The sequence below is a fragment of the Phyllopteryx taeniolatus genome, chromosome 11 (assembly GCF_024500385.1).
Source record: "Phyllopteryx taeniolatus isolate TA_2022b chromosome 11, UOR_Ptae_1.2, whole genome shotgun sequence".
NCBI lineage: Eukaryota > Metazoa > Chordata > Actinopteri > Syngnathiformes > Syngnathidae > Phyllopteryx > Phyllopteryx taeniolatus.
Window position 1 is genome coordinate 23,029,050 of NC_084512.1, and position 21,479 is coordinate 23,050,528.

The 21,479-nt window shown below is 39.9% G+C and overlaps 1 protein-coding gene across 6 annotated transcripts in view; it reads left to right on the forward strand.

Moving 5' to 3' along the window:
• LOC133486222 (cGMP-dependent protein kinase 1) overlaps window positions 1-21,479 on the forward strand; it is a 118,506-nt gene that overhangs the window by 71,780 nt on the left and 25,247 nt on the right. For all 6 annotated transcript variants that reach the window (XM_061791048.1, XM_061791047.1, XM_061791051.1 and 3 more), the window contains 2 exons: window positions 15,783-15,888; window positions 19,952-20,015. In XM_061791048.1, coding sequence (XP_061647032.1) covers window positions 15,783-15,888; window positions 19,952-20,015 — 170 coding nt within the window. The remainder of the gene's footprint in view (window positions 1-15,782; window positions 15,889-19,951; window positions 20,016-21,479) is intronic.

Genomic DNA, 21,479 nt, shown 5'->3' on the forward strand with positions numbered 1-21,479 from the left:
CACCCAAACCATATGATGAGAGGTTAATGCTAACATTTAATGTGAAATGCCAAAGGTGGGCTAACTGATATTAGCATAGACGATAGCATAATTACAAAATCACTGCTATGAGTCAGGAGATTTGGGTTTGAATCTCCGTTCGAACATCTCCGTGTGGAGTGTGGATGGGAATTGAAGCCTTCAAAATGTATTTATGTGTCAATGTCAGTATAAATGGTCGTTTGTCTAAACTGGCTGGTGACCAGTCCGGGGTGAACATAAAAAAAATAGACGTCTAGAAGGAAAACAAAACAATACATTTTTAAATCAGATTAAAACTCCGTTAAAATATTGCCGCCCGGCTCGACGGTTTTGAAGCGTCACAACCACGACATAAAAGCTATTACCTTGTCTTTAAAAATATATAAAGGACCATTTGTCATCACATGCAATAAATTCAAACCCATTTGTCATCGTGTCTCCAGGGCGTCATTTAAAAGCAACCCCCTCCCGCCTCCCCCCCCCCCAAAAAAAACACATTATTCACCTCACAACATTATGACTATCATTGCGTTTGTACTCCGTCATCCGTCACCGTTAGCACTGTGCCTACAGGCTGTCCGCATCAATCAATCGCAACATAATTATGCACAACATGAAATGGATAGCTGTAACACTCGTGTGTCTAATCATTCGAACAACTCGAATAGGACAATAGCAACAGCGAAAGTCAGTGTTTCATATTTCCTTCGGGGCTTTGTATTGGATCATTTACGCCGAATCACTTGATCTCATATGAATGTATTGCAAGGGATTAGAAGCGGCCTCGCGAGGGATACGAGGGATTATCTGGAGTCTTACAAATTTCTCCCGTTGAAATCATGGTTTAGAAAATCATTGCGAGCCTGCGACGAACGGCAGCTGCGGCGATGGGAGCGTGCCTGTTGCCATAGCAGCAGTTTTATCAGAACTGGCTGTGGTTTCTTTACAGTGAGCAAAGAATACAAATAAGTATTTTGCAGCCGTTGTCTTCTTAGTCTTCTAATTGTGTGACTGATGAACAATAACAGGATTTAGCAGGTGCTTTCCCTTTTCTCAACATTTTCTGTTGCTTCTTTCCCAGCAACGAACAAACCATCTGATGTCTTAGTTTTGTTTCCCAATATATGGAGACTTCAATTATCAATACCACAAATGACACTCATATTTCAATTTCATATAACACAGTTTCGATTATTTGTAATATATATTAAATATAGTATACGGTGCTTAACAAAAAATATTAGATCAGTGAGATCTTGTGAAGCGTATTTCCCACCATTTCTGTTTTTTTTCCAGATTTTTTGGGGTTGTGGCTAAAATGGGGCCCAGTGATGTACGCGGCCCCCAGCATGAGTTGCCCCTCCCACTAGATGCATAAAAACCTGAGCGCCTTCGTTCGCATCAGCTGTTGTCTGACGCAACTGGGACGTTCAGTTAGCTAGCAAGCTATACGTACACACCAAAAATCGATTTTCCCTTCAGATGGTCCATTGCCGTGGCCACTTAAGAGCGCCTCGTTGTCAGCCGTTAGTGCACACGCATCATGTAGAGAAAGAGCGAGGAGAGGGAATGCTTTTTATTTATTTAATTTTTGATTTTTTTTTTTTTTTTTTTTTTTTTTTACATAAAGCGCTTAACTAACAAGTTATTTTCATTAGTATAAAATATTCATTCATTTATATTACTTAACGCTTAAAATTTGAGTTTGCACAATGCACAGTTTGGAGAAAAACCTTCATAAAATGACATTTCTAAATACAATTTTCTCACTTCCACTTTTTGTCTTATATTGCTAATAGTACAATAGAGGGATTTTCCGCTTCTTTAATTAAAATATAATTCTTTTCCATGGTCAGCAGAGGCTATCTCCACTTCCTCAAATAAAAATTACTTCATTAATTCATTTGCCCCTTTGGTGTGCGGTAAGCCGTTAAACACTTCGTTTGAGGGGGAAAAAAACAACAACAAAAACAGGAATAATACATGAAATTGCTCCCTTGTCCAAAAATTGATAAACGATGCAGTCTTGTAGAAATGATTTTTTAAAAAACAGACATTCTGAGTGTTGAGCCTAAAACGATTCCCATTTTACTATTTTCCATGAAAATAACAAGGAATTAAATAAATGTGGTTGTCTTTGATTTCAACTCGCAAAAAGGTGCAATTTCATGTATATCAGTATATTATTGATAAGATTAAGGAGCTGAAGTTAGAAATGGCAAAATCTCCACTTTTGGGAACTTTCATTACATTTGCACCGCTTGGTTCAAAAAAGCGAGGTGGTTAGTATAGAGCCAAGGGGGTTAATTGATTTATTTGTTTAGCCGTATTGGGATCAGACAAACATACAAGTTAAACTTAAATCAGACTCCAGTATGAAGAAAAGTAAGCATGCATTTTTTACGAGACAGCAAAGTGGCTCGGCTTTTTAGGAAGTCTTCCTTCCGCTGAGCACAAACCAAAGCGTCGTCGCTGTCACCAGTTTTGCGAGAGCTGACGTGCAAGTGCACGCGGGCAGATGACGTCTGCTCAGTGTCATGGATCTTCCCCCGGCAGTCGCAGAGAGTAGGGCCTTAAGTTTATGATGGAGCGGGTGGTGTTTACGTCGTAAAAGATCCTGCTGGTACGCCTGTCACTCTCTGTCATGTTTTGTTTTATTTATTTATCCCATATTTTACAAGAAGGGTTCCATTGAGATGCAACATTTCCTCTGCAAAGGAGACAACACTGACACAAGCTAAAATTTCAAGAGCCCACTAAATCTTTGGGCAGACTTAAGGGGAACAATGGCTAGATTCAGTAAGTTTAAGTTGCTAGATTAGTTGCTAGTCAGTTTTATTTTTTTTATTTTAAAAGAGCGATTGAAAAAGTCGCTAAATATTGCAAAAAAAGTTGGCAATACTGGAACCAGTGGTGCATTGGTACCTATATTTATATTCAGATTTTTTTGGTATGTAACATTCGGTTCGGTACAGAGGGATTATCATCTTATAGAGCAAATATGTAATATAAAAATAGTAATGAAAATTCGCTTACGCCATTATTTTTAAAAAGTGAAAGAAATGAATGAGACCAATAGAATGAGTTTAAAACCTTTGTTTCCCCCAATGTTTTAAATATGTTAATTTGACCCAAGAACATGCGTGCAAATAAATCAATTGTATAGAAAATTATAATTGTTGATTTTTTTTCCCAAATATTTGTAAACAAACAAACAAATAAATCAATAAATAAGACCAGAAGAAGATGTTAAAAGATGAACTCAACAGGGTAATTATTAGATACATTCAGAAACTAATTGTTTATTTTTTTCCCCAATATGATTTTATCAAGATAAAAGGAACAATATAAGGCCAGCAGAACACGTTGAAATCTTTAAAAAAAAAAAAAATTATTAATAGTAATAATAAGAATTAATAATAATGGTGATGATGATGATTATTATTAATTCTCGGCCCATAGCTTAAATGGTGGCGGCTTCTTTTCCAAATATTATTATTTCTTGACCTGCAACATAACAGGGTGGTTAAAAGAAATCACATCCATTGTTAGGAAGCCAATGACGTACAGTACATGGGTTCGCAATGGGGCAGTGGAGGTGGGTGTAGTTATTAAACATATTCAAAAGAATTTTTTTTTTTTTTTTTGAATGAAGAGGGAGAAAATAAGACCAGCAGAAAATGTTTTAACATTTGTTTTTAATTAATATTCCCAGGGACAATTGAACCTGTAACATAACAGGAGAAAGAAATGAGACAAATTGTTCAGAAGCCAAGGACGTACGTACATGGATTAGCAATGGGGGTTATGATTACACGCTTAAGAAGGCAGCACCCACTGTGTTCCAATGTGTAACTGACCTCAGTCACACTTCAGTTATAAGAAACCACATAAAAAAGTCAAATTAGCTAAAAAAAAACAAAACAATGAGCGTAGGTGTCAGATTTATTGAAACTCATTTTATTAACTCATTCACTGCCAGCCTTCCCAGTTAACATGGATATTTGACTTCTAAAGCCGTCAATGGCAGTGAATGTGTAATATGCAGCCAGCAGAAAATGAGTTAGATTCTCACTTTCTAATAAGTGTTGAGAAATAAAGCTCATGATCCTCTGGCCAACTGGTGAGACGGACTTGTTGCTAATGAGGTGGAGGCGTTTCGAGATAAGGCGTTTCCAGCGGATATGCGAAAGACCGAGCGACACCAGGGGACAGGAATAACGAGACAGTCCAAGAATGGCTTTGAGGAAAATCCAATCGGATGAAAATCTTCTGTTTCCCGCCGCTGCCATAGCAACGCTGCTACCAGAGGAGCTGCCAGAAATGTGATGGGGCAACGGTAATGGTGTCATGGTAGCCGCCACCCCGCTGTTTGGAGTCACCTTTGTTGTGTGTAACTTGACAAAAGGGGCCGAGATGCAAGAAGCGTTTGGGTCCTTACTGCGCTTTGCTGTGCACAAATGTGTGTGTGTAAGTGTGTGTTCAACTGCTGTTGTCATCCTTATCTCAGCGGGAGCGCAGGTGTTCCGGAGTTAAGAGGTTGTCAGGGTCTTTTCAAAGGTTAGCTCTCCGTCACTGTCTTGCAGGTTTAACCACGAATAAATAAATCAATATATATAAAAAAAGCCCATGCAGGGTGTGTGCGTGTATGCATGTGTGTGTAAAATGTCTGTTGTACTGCCCCCAGGTGGCACACACACCAGAAGGGTAAGCGCAATGTCCATTGAAATGAGGCAAAAATGTGTCAAAAACTGTTTAACTACTGTACGTTTTTATAAAGTAAGATGATAGAGAGCGGTATTTTTCCTATTAATAAACACGTTATAATCATATTAGTTTTATTGTTTTGCGGCGGCTGGAAGAGATGCATTTCATTTCAAAGGGGCGAGATAATTTGAGATATGAGTGTTTTGAGTTTCAAGCGTGGTCACGGAACAAATTCAAGTCATATTTCAGGGCACCTGAAGTGTTTTTCATACAAATATTTATTGTAATTATGACTTTACTCCTGCATTAGTGATAGATTAGGACGGGTCCCGACTTTGAAATTCGGCGACATCGCCGCTGTAGGAACGGAACTCTCTCACATTGGTTTGTATTCGCGCTCTTCTTATTGATCATTTACAAATAGATCAATTCAATCATATTCTCATATTTATACGGATTTGTACTAATCCAGGTTACATTGCCGCCATGTAAACAGAACTCCGTCTTGAGAAAATAAGCAGCCGGTCTACTGACTGGCTTCGCTCTAACCATCTGGTGTGTCATCAAAAATAACCACCAAGTGCCATCAAAGGTGTCTTAAATAAGGTGTGTTAGGAGTGAATAAAAGTGGGATTTTATTGATCGAGAGCTTCATATAAGCAAATCCTCTGACTGGAGCACGTATGACTCGCAACCTGGCTGAATCCATTGACAAATCGACTCCCAACATATTGATCCATCAATTTAGAAGGGATTTCGTCGGGGCGCTAGTTCCTGGAAAACATGTCAGTTTGACGGCTGCAAAGTCGACGAGTGGATTACTGATTATAATTTCCCTGCGGAAAGAAAGCAATAAGGTTTTCAAACTACGAGCCACAGTTACTGTCTTGGGAAGAAAATGTGCTACTATTCATGTGAGGGGAGATGCAATGTGTTAATAGCCGTCCGAAGGGATGGATGTGCTATGCCAATGTGCTACGCGCTATCCAAAAGGGGAGGTGAAGCGCTGTCATGTAGTCAGTGGGACGTCCATTGTGCCACTGACCTTATTGCCAAGAGGGGATTATTTTTGATGACCAATTTCTCCATTAACGACACGGTCATCCAGTCTGGATGCTATTCGTGAGAATACTCAATGTTTCTCAGTTGCACTTCTGTACTGATTAGAGAGTATTTTCACAGAAAAGAAGCTCCTGACGCTTTTAAAACAACGAGTCATACCTTTGTGAGTGGGAAAAAAATGTCTGAAAAGCGAGTTGACATGTACGTAGCTACACTCACCCGGAAGGACGTTATTGTTCGCATCTAGCTGACAACGTACGATAGAAAGCGTAACACGGTTCTCACGAAATCCATATAAATCATACGGGGCTAATAGATGACTGCTCCACCGACCTGGCATTACCTCCACCAGGGAGCTAAAAATAGTGTCAGTCGCTGATAAATAGCAAACAAACGCAATTTCCCTCCATTTGATTTTCTCTGGCTTGACACACACAGACGGAGACTTATCAGATTATTCAAACACATTTCCTCTACGCCTAATTGTTTCGGCTTGATTGTCTGTAATGACTGGGGCAACAAACAATTAGAATTTATCTCGCACACCAACCACAGAGCAATTCACGGCGAACGGGTCATTTGTTGTTGGCCCAAAGAAGCGGCCCCTCTCTGTGTTGAGTCACGATTTTGTATTTCGGAAAACAAAAACCTCTGTTAATTAATATCAAAAATACAATTCATCCCGTACCTGCTAGATAGCTAGTTAACTGCCCATTTTCCTGGGATATATGTCACCCCATTACCACGTTATGTGGGAATAAGCAATGTAGTTTTTCAGTAACCCTGCTAACCAACTAGCCAATTAGTATTGATATTTGATATTTTTTTGCAAGGAAAACATAACCATATTCTGTGTCAGACTTTGGGGCAATCCTTCAATTTCGATGACATATCTAGCTACTTACAATATTTGATCTAACGTCTGCCTTTTCCCACATCGGTGATTGCACGGTGATGACGGCACATTTCTTGCTGGCCTTTTGGCCTCTTCATTCATCATTGATTATTGTAACATGAATACTTTGTGTGGAACAGAGTACCATCATATCACTATCGGTTCTTCTAATGACTCCCACAAGTGTGGCTGTCTGTTCTGAATTTTAATGATGGGGGCGGTTGGACATTGCTTGAGAGAGATCCATCTGTCTAGGAATAGAAACACCTTACGTAACGACATCTCACTCCATTCTCTTCTGGAATATACAAGCCTTCTGTACTCTATACATAGCACAGATGATGGCAGGTGGCCTGACACACGGCAGAATATTACTCTGGCAGCTGCGGGAGAATACTGGCATCTGGAGTTTGCGGCTGATTAAAACAAATAGCTGTCTGTGTTGCGAATTGTTGATACGCGAAAGCTGTCAGAGGTTGTGAAGCTTTGGCACAGGAGCTGTAGAAAATGTGCTGGCATAACTGAACATTTATTGGTCTTACAAAAGCTTCAAAATAACAAGTTCGAATAGCTCTGCTATGAGTCCAGAACAAGGCAGAGCTGTAAACAAAAAGCCCCTCTCGCTAACTAGCTAGCACATGGACTAGTCTTCTTCTAGGTTTAGTTTAATTTCGGTATATTTGGTAGTTGTGGCTTCTACAAAGTTTAGAGAAATTAGTTGTACCGTATTGTGTCAACCAACTCTCCGTACGAAATGTCATTTTTGCGTAAACTGACTTACTAACTACATTGTTAGCTATGTAGCTACCAAGTTTACTCCTGCTGTGTAGCTGACTAGCTAACATATTGTATAGCTAGCAAAAGGCAAAATATGTTCAATATCAGAACCTTCCTTCAAAACTACATCAAATTTGAATTGTTTCTGTTCTTTGTTGTGTGTTATGGCTCACTAACAACGGAAACTTGGGCTGCTAGGTGGAGGTAATAAATACGCAGGGAATTCCTGATTTATTTACCTGCAGCTCTGTGACCGAACGTGGCGTCTAATGGCCCGTCGTACTTTCTCACGCTCTGTTTCCATCAATCCGACCTAACTTGATGCTTTTAATGACTTTAGGGAAATGGAGCCTGCACTGTTCCAGCGCGCTCCCACGACAGCCGCTGCACTCCTTCCGTACTTTGCGTGCGCGCATGTGGGGGAAGTTGCAAAAAGCAGGCACGTCACATTTTGACGAGCAGGAACAATTCAAACGCCTTCTCTGATTATAATAATACACCGGAGTGAGAGCTCTCGCTCATTAGTTTGGAGATGCAGCTCCTTGCTAAACATCGGCAAGTGCTAAAATCAGCACCTGTGGGCAAGAGCATCTGAATAAACAATGCGGCACATTTGATTCTTATTATTTCACACATTTTCTTTGCCGCATCACAAGGTTTTGATGAGGAGTATGTTAAAGCGCGAGAAAGAGGGGGAAGATTCTGCCAGGATTCTGTCAGTCTCATCATCTGGCGTTAATCGTTAATTATTATTATAATTTTTTTTTGCCACTTGATTTCTTCAAATCAGTTTGGGAGGGTGTTGACGTCCATTGCGGTGTGTTTTCGGGCTCTCATCCACATGCAGCTATCCTTTTAGTTTAGTGAAAACAAACTCCATGCCAAAGTTAGTATTTCCAAATTTAGTGTTTGGATGTACATTGAACCTCTGGCTATTCACAAATTCACCTTTTTCCCCCTCTGTGGAATGTATTTTCACCTACAACCCCAATTCCAATGAAGTTGGGACATTGTGTTAAACATAAATATAAATATGATTTGCAAATCGTGTTCAACTTATATTGAATTAAATACACTACAAAGACAAGATATTTACTGTTCAAACTGATAAACTTTATTGTTTTTAGCAAATAATCATTAACTTGGAATTTTATGGCTGCAACACGTTCCAAAAAAGCTGGGACAGGGTCATGTTTATACCACTGTGTCACATCACCTTTTCTTTTCACAACATTCAATAAATGTTTGGAAAATGAGTCCATCTTAGATGAGCTCGGGCCCAGAGAAGCCGGCGACGTTTGTGGGTGTTGTTGCTAAATGGCTTTTGCTGTGCATAGTAGAGTTTCAAGTGGCACTTACGGATGTAGCGCCGAACTGTGTTTACTGACATTGGTTTTCGGAAGTGTTCCTGAGTCCATGTGGTGATATCCTTTACACGGTTGATGTCGGTTTTTGATGCAGTGCCGCCTGAGCGATCAAAGGTCACGGGCATTCAATGTTGGTTTTCGGCCTCGCCGCTTACATGCAGTGATTTCTCCAGATTCTCTGAACCTTTTGATGATATTATGGACCGCAGATGATGAAATCCCTAAATTCCTTGCAATTGTAAATTGAGGAACATTGTCCTTAAACTGTTCGACTATTTTCCCACGCGCTTGTTCACAAAGAGGTGAACCTCGCCCCATCTTTGCTTGTGAATGACTGAGCGATTCAGGGAAGCTCCTTTTCTACCCAATCATGGCACCCACCTGTTCCCAATGAGCCCGTTCACCTGTGGGATGTTCCAAACAGCATTCCTCAACTTTCTCTTTTTTGCCACCTTTTTTGGAACGTGTTGCAGCCATAAAATTCTCAGTTAATCATTATTTGCTAAAAACAATAACGTTTATCAGTTCGAACATTAAATATCTTGTCTTTGTAGTGTATTCAATTAAATATAGGTTGAACATGATTTGCAAATCATTGTATTCTCTTTTTATTTGTTGAACACAATGTCACCTCATTGGACTTGGGGTTGTATAAAAAAGAAAAAAGCTCACCTATTTGCACATTTTTATGCTCTTTCTGTAACACAATAAGATGTCACAAAATGGCACCAAAGCTCTAGCTAACCGGAAAGTAGTCATTGGTGTCAAGGAAGTAGCTTTAAAGTAATACATCTCGATTTAGAGACGATTTTTGTATTTTGGGTCACAGGTAAGTTTTGCCTGGGTTGTTAGTGGAAGTTATGCACGTTTGCCACATGTGCCTATACACACACACTTCTGGGTATTTTCATTTGTATGCAAGAGTAATTGCAATTTGATTCCTGATTAAATTAGTCGATTCTTTTTCATTTTTGTTTCGTGTGTAATTGTCTTTTATTTTCATGTTTTATGTCATTTTTTAGCTTAATTCATTTCATTTTATTTTCCACATTTCTTCAGGAGTAATTAAAATAAAAAAATGCCACGTCAGTTCATTTAATTGTTTTTTAAATGTCATTTTTTTCATCTTTTATTTATATGCATTTATAGCACTTATGTGTGCGTATTTTCTTTTTTTTTATTATTTTGTTTTTTTTAGTAGAGACAGACAAGCTTAAAAAATATTTTGTCGGTGGAAACAGTTATTTTAAAGCTATTTGTAACTTGTGACGTGTATACACAGCGGTGAGTGAGTGTCATTTGTATTGTTGACGCTACGGTGCTGACAAATGCGCGTCTTGTTTTCAAGCTCAGCTCACTGCTCGAGAGCGTGGTCTTATCTTTATTTAAGTGCATTGGGATAAGCCCGCTGAGTTTTTGGGATAGGATTTCCTGCCGTGAAAACACACTTCAGCTAAATCCTTTTCAACATCGTAAAAATGCACTGAGCTTGAGGTGAAAATACTCAAATACAACAACAGAATGGAAACTGCCATGACTTAGCATAATGAAAATATGCTTTGTCATTTAGTGTCACAATTCTTTTGGCAACAAAGTGAATTACACGACCAACGCATGTGCTATTTGCATAATACCCGGGGGTTGAAATTGAGTTACACTGAGTTGTAACAAGGGCAAACAAATGAGTGTGTGTCTTGTTTTGTGTTGTGTAAGATTAGGTGCACCTGCGCAATTTAATGATATTTATAACCATGTTAATATTACAGCATAGCCTGAGCCTACCCTGCCCTGCTGCCCTCAATCTCTTTTTGGATAAAAAAAGGAGAGACCATCGTTCTCCTCCATTGTTGTTTGCATGTTTTGTTTAGAATGATGTGTTCAATACGGCATGTTTTTTTTTAGCCGCAGTACTATTGTGCGAGTACGGGTGTGAGCTGTGGCTGACAGCAGCTCCTGCATGAGTGTGTTTGTGTTTTACTGTTCTCCCATCGTGCAATAAGCGGCAGAAAAGTGCTTCTGCAACTGTGGCTCTCCTTTCTACATGCGAGGGCATTACTGTTAATTAGTCTCAGGACTTTTTGTGCTCCTCTGTTGTTCGTTGTTGCTTTGGCGGCATTTGGTGCCAAGGAACTACATTGAAGTGAGTTGAGCCGTTTCATTCAGACAAAAGTCGTGCTTTCCTGCCAACTTGTAGCACCTTGGTGCCGAGGAACAGTGTTGAACTGAGTTGTGTAGCTTAATTCAGACAAAAGTAATGCTGCCATCTTATGGGATCTTGGTGCCAGGGAACTATGTTGACGTGAGTTGAGGAGCTTCATTTAGAAAAAAGTAGTGCTTTGCCACCATCTGTGGCATTTTGGTGCCAGGGAACTATGATGATGCGAGTTTAGGAGCGTCATTTAGACAAATGTAGTGCTTTGCCACCATCTTCTGGCATGTTGGTGCCAAGGAACTATGGTGAAGTGCGTTAAGGGACTTCATTTAGACAATTTCTTTTTTTACTGCCATCTTGTGGCATTCGTAGGCAATTAGAAATCTTTTTTGGTTGCATCAATAACGCCGCAGGGCTCTGTTTCCTCCCGCGACCCATTTTCTGCCCTATAAGTTGGATAAAATGTGGCTCCTTAACAGCAGCCACGTACATTAATTTCCCTCTGTAATGGTGTGACTCTAAAAAATAATGAATCCTCCTGCCACGCTCCCCAAAATTCCTTCAAACCTTTCATTTCCCGCCGCTCAGCCCTAGGAAGCTAATTGGCAACTTGTGAGCATTACAACATTCATCAGCATCCTCACTCCGAGATAACACGTTGCCCGGGTCTCAGTGCAATTTAGTGTCGCCTCAGAGAAAGACGTTTACCAAGTGGTTGGCCATACGTCTTATTTCCCAGTGCCCCTCGTCTTGCTTCCGCCCCAAAACACCGCCGTGGGCTCGGCTTAGTGGCCGATGACGTCCGACCTCCCGCTCATGTGACCCGGGGGTCAAATTAGAAGACGACACTAATCATTTTTCACACTTTTTTATGATGCGCTGCCCGTGCAGGCCTGGGGAGGGTGTAAAGCCGCATATTTGTGCGACACATTTCTTTGTTCTAGCTTGATTTTTGATGTTGGGTCTCTTCTAGATACAGTATAAGGGTGTCAGGCTGTGTAATGAGGATACCTCCCCTGCTGATCGGTCCTATTTATAAAGTTGTCTCTGGAGAGATGGGAAATAAGAGAGAGGACATTCATTTTGAATGTACAGTGAAGCTCAAAATGATTCATACGCTGGATGAATTTGGAGTTAAAGTCATTTTTATTTGTTGAATGGTTATCCTTTGGTTGCAAGTGATATATTTTCATTTTTCACCTGGAAATGTGATTAAAAAAAATTAACTCGTAAAACAATAATGAAAGTACTGTAGCTATGAATATTTTACAGGCTTCATGCTACTTTCTTGTGCCATTTTCAGTAAACAGCCCATAGAACTAGCTACACTCTTAGTGCAGTTTGTTTTTACAAAAAATAACAAAGCTCTGTTTGGCTACTTTCAACATGCTTCTTATTGTGGTTCTAGTTCATATATTGTGGTTGTGACCTATAACTAAAACTTTAGCGATCCCAAAGGAAATGATGGTATCTAGTAGCAGCAATAACAGTAAGAATGAAAAATGAAATCACATCACATTTCACAGCAATTATTAAGTCACGGGTAAGGTCAGCTGAAAAAGCAAGTGTGAGGTAATCATAAAAAAGGCTATGCGGAATTTAAAAAAAAAACATAAAATAACATTATATAGGGCTATAGATCATGTGTGTGAGGTCAACTGAAATATTAGGAACACCGCAGTAAAGCACAATACAAACAAACTGACAATCAGGCCTAATTTCAGCTCTTTTCCTACTTTTCGAACAAGTCAGCAAAGGCCCGATGTGTCTGTAAGATCATCGTGACAGATTATCCTGTGATGTGTGTTAAGAGCAATTTTTCATCCCCAATCTACACAGAAAATATTAGGCGCCAACTATCATCAATCTTAAAACTGTTCAATACTATAAGAAACTGATCACTGCTGCAAATAGCAAACATCTACGAGTTATTGAGCCCCACCTAAAAGGTTTGCAATTGCCTGTAGATGCCACAATGTAGCGGCAAAGCACTATTTTCTATTAGATACAACCATGGCTTGACTAAATGCCACAAGATGGCGCCAAATCAATATTTTTACATTGGACAGGGCTTGGCCTGAGCACAAAAACCATGAATAGGGGAGTTCTTCAGCAAATAACAAAGTATAAGTATCAAAAAATCCTTGAAGAGGCAAATTTGTGAACACCAAACCACAAATATGCGGGAGTTACCTATAAAGGAAATTTAAAATGGTAACTATTTTGTATCAGTTGTTAAACGGTTAAATACTACAAAAAGATCCAGAACCAAAGATTGTCAGAACACAAAGAAAACAAGGTGTTATTATCAACCCCCCCCCCCCCCCCCCCCCTCCCCCCAACTCCACAATCCTCCTCCACCATAACGAGCCATTATTATAGAAAATACCGATTCCCAAGTTAACTGGAAATAATGAGGCAAATAAAGCCATTAGGAAATTAGAGAGCAGAGAATGGTCAAAGCCGCTGTACGTGGATGACTCAGCCACGATGAAATGTGAAGAGAGCTTTGGGGCCCCGCCGAGGACGATGAAACACGCTTTTAATGGGGGGAACTTTAACGACACGCCGGCGCTCTCATGAAGCCAACCGGTCTGCTCTGCTCCACACATAAAGAGCCACGCAACTCAGTGACACGATATGTCAGTGGCAAGCAGTAAAACAGTATACTGTATATTCGTTCCGTGCACAGAAACATACAAACATTTCAAATAATATATGAATTTAGCGGATGGTCTTTTCTGATTCCTTTCACATATTGTGAGTATACGCTGGACATGAAACTGCACTTCACTTCGTAGAGTGGTGCATTGCGATACGAGTGATCGCACGAGCAGTCGTTTGGCCGATTTATTTGTTTATTTTTTGCTTTGACTTGCAAGCTAAAGTTTGAGACGCGAGCGATGTATGGTGGCAGCGAACTCAACTCACTTCACAACAAGCAGCAGTTTGGCAGATAGTGAACAGTACTTCAAGCAGTTTATTGCCACTCCCAGTACAGGTTTACTGTCAAACTAAACGAATTCCACGTTGTGTATTTAAAACAACCACATCACTTTGCCGTAGCAAAGTCAATTTAGCACAATGCTAACAAACAATGCAAAACGCCATAGACGGGCTAACGAATAGCATCAGTGTACCCTTTAAGGAACGGATATTTGAACACAAACGGGGGAGCAACGCATGTAGACAGACACTATAAAAATGCTCACAGACATATATTCTTTATCCTTTGCGGAAAATTACCAATATTAATTCACTGTACTGAGTCAGTTGTAACACTCTTCTTCGTGTGTATCTTTATGTCTGTGTTGTACTTCCCCCAGGTGGCCAAGATGCACACACCTTAAGGAGCAGCACAATGCCCACTGAATTGAAGAAAAAATGTAGCAAAAACTGTTTAATTCCTTACATTTGATTTAATTATGTCATTACTGTATGTTTTTATAGAGTACAATAGTATTGAGTACTATTTTTCTCATTGAAAAACACATGCCCAAATGTTTTTTTGTTTGTTTATTTTTTTTGGGGGGGGGGGGGGGGGGGGGGGGTTGGGGTGCTGGAACGGATCAATGGTATTTCTAGTCAGTTCAATAGGTAAAGATGATTTGAGTGTTTTGAGTTACGAATGTGGTCATGGGAAGAGTTAAACTTGCATCTCAAGGCACCACTGTATATTACTCAAAATGAATAGGTTCCTTGCTTTACTGAAGGTTGGCCATTAAAACCAGTAAAGAGGTGACTTGGACCATGTGCTAGTTTAATCTTAAACTTAATCTATCTCCGCCGATCTTGAGTTGCCTAGAGTTCACAATTAACGGGGTTCTTTACACATTTTTGAAAACGATTGGTCAAAAATTCAAACCATAAGAGACAACCCCCTATAGATGTAAATGGATAATAACAATCAGATACAGACAGTAAATGGGAACAGAGCACTTACTGTAAGACCTGCAGTGTGTACACAGCCTTAATGTGGGCGAAATGTAACGGCCATAGCCAAAAGCTAGAATGACCAGAAAATGCTCTGGAAAAAAGAAATAGCGCTGAATGTTTTGTAGTTGTATAGCATATGGCCACATCGATGTGCATCAGGCAAGGGCCGGCCTGATGCCTTTGGGGTAGCACAAATTCAATTCCGTGGTGGGAAATGTAAGTTCCGAACTGTTCCGGCATGTTGGGGGGAAAAAAAGATTTTTTGCCTTGTATCTTCGCCATTATTATTCTTTGGGCGAACTCGCCATAATATCTTTCATTCCTATCATGGGGAATATTTACGTTGGCCTTGATCAATAAATTGCCAGAGTATTTTGAAAATTCAGCACCCAAAGCCAGTTGGTCATGGTGACGTTCAGTCAGCCAAGGTGCGAGGGCCCGTTCATCGCTGCTCACATCTTGAATTTGTTTTGTTTTTTTGAGCGCAGTCACAATCAGGAAGACAGGGAGAAAAGCTATTTTTTTTCAAAAACAAAAAAAAGCAGTCTTGACCTTCATCAAGATGCCATTGGGTGACTTCGAACAAGTCACACATGCAAGGAATTCCAAAAATACCCGTGAACACCGAGCACTCGTCTACAGTTTGCTTACTAAGATAAGAGACTTCTCTCTCTTTGCATTTTGAGAAAATGAATGATTCTGGCTGCATATCAACTTCATTTTCTGCTGCTTAAGATGGCAAAGTTGCCTTATGCCTGCTCTGCATACATAACATTTGAAGCCGCCAATGCGTGGGCTGGTACAGTATATTACTCTATTTTCATTTATTTATTTTTAACGTCCGTGTATCTACTCTCATTTCCAGCGCTGACAAACGTGAAGCTGTGGGCTATCGACCGGCAATGTTTCCAGACCATCATGATGCGGACGGGTCTCATCAAACACACAGAGTATATGGAGTTTTTGAAAAGGTAAAGAAGTGGCCTGAACAGATCTGATATGAAATAACAAAAGGAATGGATTTCTGATTTGTTTTTCACATTTGCCCAAAAAGAAACAACTTGAAAACTTTTGGAGAACTATTCTGTGGACTGCCGTGACAAAGGTTGAACGGTTTGGAAGGCGTGTGGCCCATTAAATCTGGCTTTAAAAAAAACAGAGCATTTGATAACAAAAATATCCTACAGTCAAACATAGTGGTGACGGCGTGACGGTCTGGGGCTGCTTTCGACTTCAGGACCTGGACGACTTGTTGTGATTAATGGAACAATGAATTCTGCTGTCTACCAGAAATTCCTGTAAGGCGAACATCCGGCCATCACTTTGTGCCCTCAAGCTCGATCGCTCTTGGGTTATGCTGCAGGAGAAAAGCCCAAACCATACCACAAGTCCACCTCTGAATACGGACTTAAATCCAATTGTGATGTTGTGGTACAATCTTAAAAGCAGTTGATGCTAGAAACCCTCCAATATAAAATACTTAACATGACCAGTTCTTAAGTTCAGGGGGAAATTACTTTTCAACGGAAACCTGATTTCAGGCCTCTCGGCAGAAAAAAACGTCTGGAGCTCAGGAATGCGTGGACGATTTGAATTCATATTTCATATGTCTACTGAGGCACCATAGAGACAATATTCGATCCCAAATACTAGAAAACGTTGGTTTGCCAAAATACCTCCCCTTTAAATAACTTATCAAGTCAATCATGCGATTTATGTTTACCCTCTCCGGAGAATCGAAGAGTTTATCACTTTAAAGGCCCGCTGACTGTTTTATCTGCGTGCACGGGGTATAGGATGAAAGATGATCAAACGACACGGAAAGTGCCAAATGTGTCGATAAAGACGGTTTCCCTACTAGACCTCGACACGTTTTATACCGTCCACTAATGTGGTCATGACAAAGAAGGCTGTTTGATGTCTCCCCCTGCGTTTACATGCGAACGCGCCACCTTCTCTCCTTTCCACTTCCACTGCACAAAAGCGCACGAATCACAGTGATTGAGATCAGAAGCTGTCACTTTTTGACAAGAGTTATTTCATCAGAGCCACCCACTAAAATAATATTTGGCCCGCAGGTGCCGCGATGAAGCGGAAATGTCAAAACCGGCTGGGAGAATTGGAGAAGTCGAGCAAAATTAGCTTCACGGAAACATCAGAGCACACGTAAAGACGTCGAACGATGAACTCTGCGTGTTTTGCTATTTTCGATCACAGCCTCACAGACAGTCAAAACTTGTAAAACTCGAACATCAATTCACATAACACAACTGCAGGGTCGCTGCTCGCTACAGTATACATCAATAGTACTACATCGAAAAAATATAGAGCAGGAGTGAATGCTTTGCAATAATATATTGTGGCAAACCTGCAACTTACGTGGCTTGTTGCAAGAGTTTTAGAAGATCTGAGTCTCTTTGAGAACATATCATGGAAGTTCATTGTCACATTAAAGATTCGTTTTAAGCATATTGTTTGTCTTTGAAGTGTTACAGAAGGGCGTTTGGTGAATACTTGAAGACTTCGGCGGTTGGTCAGCTCGCGTTAGCGGACGGCTTTTCAGATGGGTGTTCGTATAGCACTTGTGCGTTCGTTATATTGGAAGAGAAACTGGCATATTTCTCCAGTGACCGTGCTACCGGTTTCATTTTTAGTGAAGTATTTCCACACGCTTGAGGCGCCGCTGCTAGTTTGCTGCGCCGATCGACCAACAGGTTGATTTCAGTTGATTCATCGACTCATTGACCTGTCGACGAGTTGGTTTAAACCCTACTTCGTAGTCTTCATAGGCAAACCCTAAAAGTAAGCGTAGACGTTTTGTCTGAATAATGGTTACATCTGGAAATCTGCCTTCAATTGTAATTTTTGGTTTGTTTGTTTGTTTGATTTTGACTTGCATAAGCGCAAAATCATACATTTACCTCTTCATGACTTCAAAACGTTAATAGTGACTGCGTTAAGGTGGCAAACCTGGACTGGCCTCCCAGGAGCACATTTTTCCATTTGCCTATCTGAGAAACACGGCCAAGGCTAACTGTTCAAAATATTCATGAAGCGAAAGGGAGAAGATTGCAATTGCATTAACGTCAGTCTCGACAGAGCCAGACGTCGTCTTGTGAAAGAGATAGGGATCGCCTTCCTCTGTATTATTGTATTATTTAATAGTCAGCGCGTAGCCAGACGCTCATATACAGGATCCTCGAAAAGGTCAAAGCCGCATGATCATTAGCGCAGCTTGATTTTTGTACATGATAGGTGACTTTTGTACGATGATTTGGACCGCCAGCTGTTGCGTAATCAAGTATGACTTCAAACCTCACGCCTTTAAATAACTGTTTGTTTACTTCTTGCCTCTACACATTAGGACTTTGTGGTAACGTGGCTGTAAAAAAAACTTTGTTAAAGTGTTCCCGAAATGATTCATTTTGGCGACTGACTTCGGAAATGTGTTTGAATACATAACAAAAAAAATTAGGAAATTAATAGAAATAGGATATATGAAGAAAATACCTTAAATTAAATAAAGAACATTGAAATCAGATCATCAAAAATGGCCAAGAATTCACTTCCAAACAAAAAAACGTATTTGTAGAAGTCCATCAAACTCATAAGAACAGACTGCCTGCCATCTGACCACCAACACAAGTGAATCCATTTCCTCACAATGGCGCTTGATTAGAATTGAGTAACATTTGATACATGTCATTGGTACAATAGTGACATTTTTTTTCTCTCAAGGAATAATGAACAATTATTTGGTCATCCAATTCTATATGCTTTTTAGCAATGAACAATAATCATTAAAATCATTATTGATCATTATAAAGAATAATAGACTAATATTCAAGACATATATTGAAAAAATAGTCCCTAAATCCTTCATTTTGTGTTCTGTCCCGCCATGTTTGTGAAGTTTTGGCATCGTGTCTCAAAATTGAAATGATGTAAATATGAATTTAATGTCTTGTTATAATGCTGTAAATTGTATTCTTTTAACAAGACGTTACTTATGTAACTATGGTATTCATAAGGAATAAAAATGTAAATAAAAAATGTTCAAAAATGATAATCAAACACATTAAAATTATATAGCTACACATATAAACATTGCAACACTATTTCATCAACATTCACAAAAAAACATGTCTACAGTGTCCATACTTTTTTTGAATATATTTTAAAAGTGTGTTGACATTATGAGCACAAACCACGTATGAGCTGTTCTTAGTTAGGACTCCCGAAAATATTTACGTTGGCAACACTGAAGACAAGTCGTTGCTCTTGTTCGCTTGCGCTGCTGAAATAAAATAAAAGCAGCGCATATTTTCCATTTTATTTTGACTTCATAAAGGCAGCGAGGGCCGGTCAGCGACCATGGATGGGCCGGATGTGGCCCACGGGCCGTAATTTGCCCAAATGTGCCGTAAAGGGTCAAAAAGGCTCAATATTGAGTCCAAAAATACTTGACTTGCCCCGGGGACCCCCTGTCGGCCCACGCTACGCCGCTACATCCGGTCGCTACATTGTCAGCTCGCCTCCATTGAGAAAGCTTGTGGCGGAATAAAGATCAGCAGCGATGAGATGATTCAGATGACTATAACCCAACGTGGAAATTGGGGTGGGCGGCGGGATGGAACGAGACGATACGGCCAGATGAGCTCTTTGTTCGCCAATGCGGGTTATTTCCCTCTCGTTGTGGGTAAACATCGGGTGATTTGTATTCAGTCGGATCCGTAACAGCGATGCGGTGTTCAATGGAGCTGTTGAAAAGCAAAAAATGAGCTAAAATTAGATGCTCTGTCTGGTGTGCTCGACCACCTCCACACTACGGCCCACTGTGTAACCAGACCCGTTGCTCACTTAATGCTTAAATATTAATACGCACATGCTGTACCATAGCATAAGCCAGCACCTATAGAATAATAATCATCTCCCAGTTGCCCTTTTTGCATACATTTTTAATGAGCTCTGCTTAGATGGCACCAATGAGAGTAATTTTCATCTTTAAAGTGCTTCCTGTTCTTGTTCTTGCAGCGTTCCCACCTTCCACAGCCTTCAGGAGGACATTCTGAGCAAGGTCGCCGACGTCCTTGAGGAGGTCAGTGCTCTCTTTTGCACAAGACGCGAACAACAATGCACTCGTGCGAGTTTATGCATTCGAGTCACAGTGAAACGAAGCTTTCAGATAGTTGCTTGACGCTTGCATCTCGATCAGGGGTCGGCAAACATTTGACTGGCTGATGGGGTCATTTGTTACTATTTAAAAATGATTCAAATATGTATGAAAAACGTGTCGTATTTTTTAAAATCATAAAATATTGATGAAGTTTTAATGTTATTATTTATATTTTTTTTTCGCTGTTTTTTTTTTACTTTTTTTGGGGGGTGGAACCAACTCCAAAAATGCTTATTGGTGGTTTATCCCTACTTATTCAAGATTTGTCGGGGTTAAAAAAATATTTTTCAAGAAATTTAATTATAATGGGCATCAATTATCCGCTGATTCGGACGAGCCCCTATCCCCCGCGAATAGCCGGGCTCCACTGTAATTATAATTAGACAGCAGTAAGAAAGGGGGGGGGGAAGTTCTGTATAAATGACATTTATTACTGTAATTACTAAATTGACAATGTACATATGCTCATAAGAGAAATCGAAAAGCATTGTTTCATTCATCAGAAAACCTGTCACCCGATTTAAAGTATAACATTTTATTCATTTATTTATATGTTCAATTATTAGAATCTGAAATATAAACATGGAAAACCTAATAGATAGATGTTGTCTCCAATGCACGTATAATATACAATGTATTTTTTCTGATATGTATATTAGATGAGATACAACTTTATTGACAGAGTGAAATGTTGATTAGCAGATACAAAAACAGTAAACTGCAGTTTAATTTAGCATATGGGAATGCTAAATTGTGATGTAATACTCATAATTAACATGCTTTAGCATATTTGAACTGCACCACAACAAACAACTAAGGTTAGCAATCTGATCTATAAAGGGCTCAAAATGGAACTAGCCTTTTGATTGACTTTTAAAACCAGGAGAAAAGACTTGGCTAGCCAGATGTCAATACAACAAAGAATAAAAGCATCATTACGACTATCGCGTCATCCGTAGGGGCATTGGGCATTTCTTCACATTTGATTATATATTAGCGTTACCATTTTAAAAGATGATAATAATTAGTAATTAGTTTTAATATAATGATTTTTTTTTATTATTGTGGCGCCGCCTGGAGGTCCCAGCACTCTTAGCATGTACCTATATTGCCAATATTGAGCTAGCCAAATCTGGATGATAGGAACGCTCGGTGAGCAGGATTAAAGATCGGAGCGGCCCGTACGCAGCCCGCGGGCCATAATTTGCCCACCCCTGCGTCATTGCAGTTTTATTTACAGAGACAGAACCCGGAGCTGTCGATTTCATGAAGCATTCAATCAACAAATGGAAACCTTTCACACGAGCCCAAGCAGAAATGAATCCATTTAGCTAATGTGGCGCATTTGCGAAAGTGCACGCTAATTTCAATGTTTCACCATCAGCG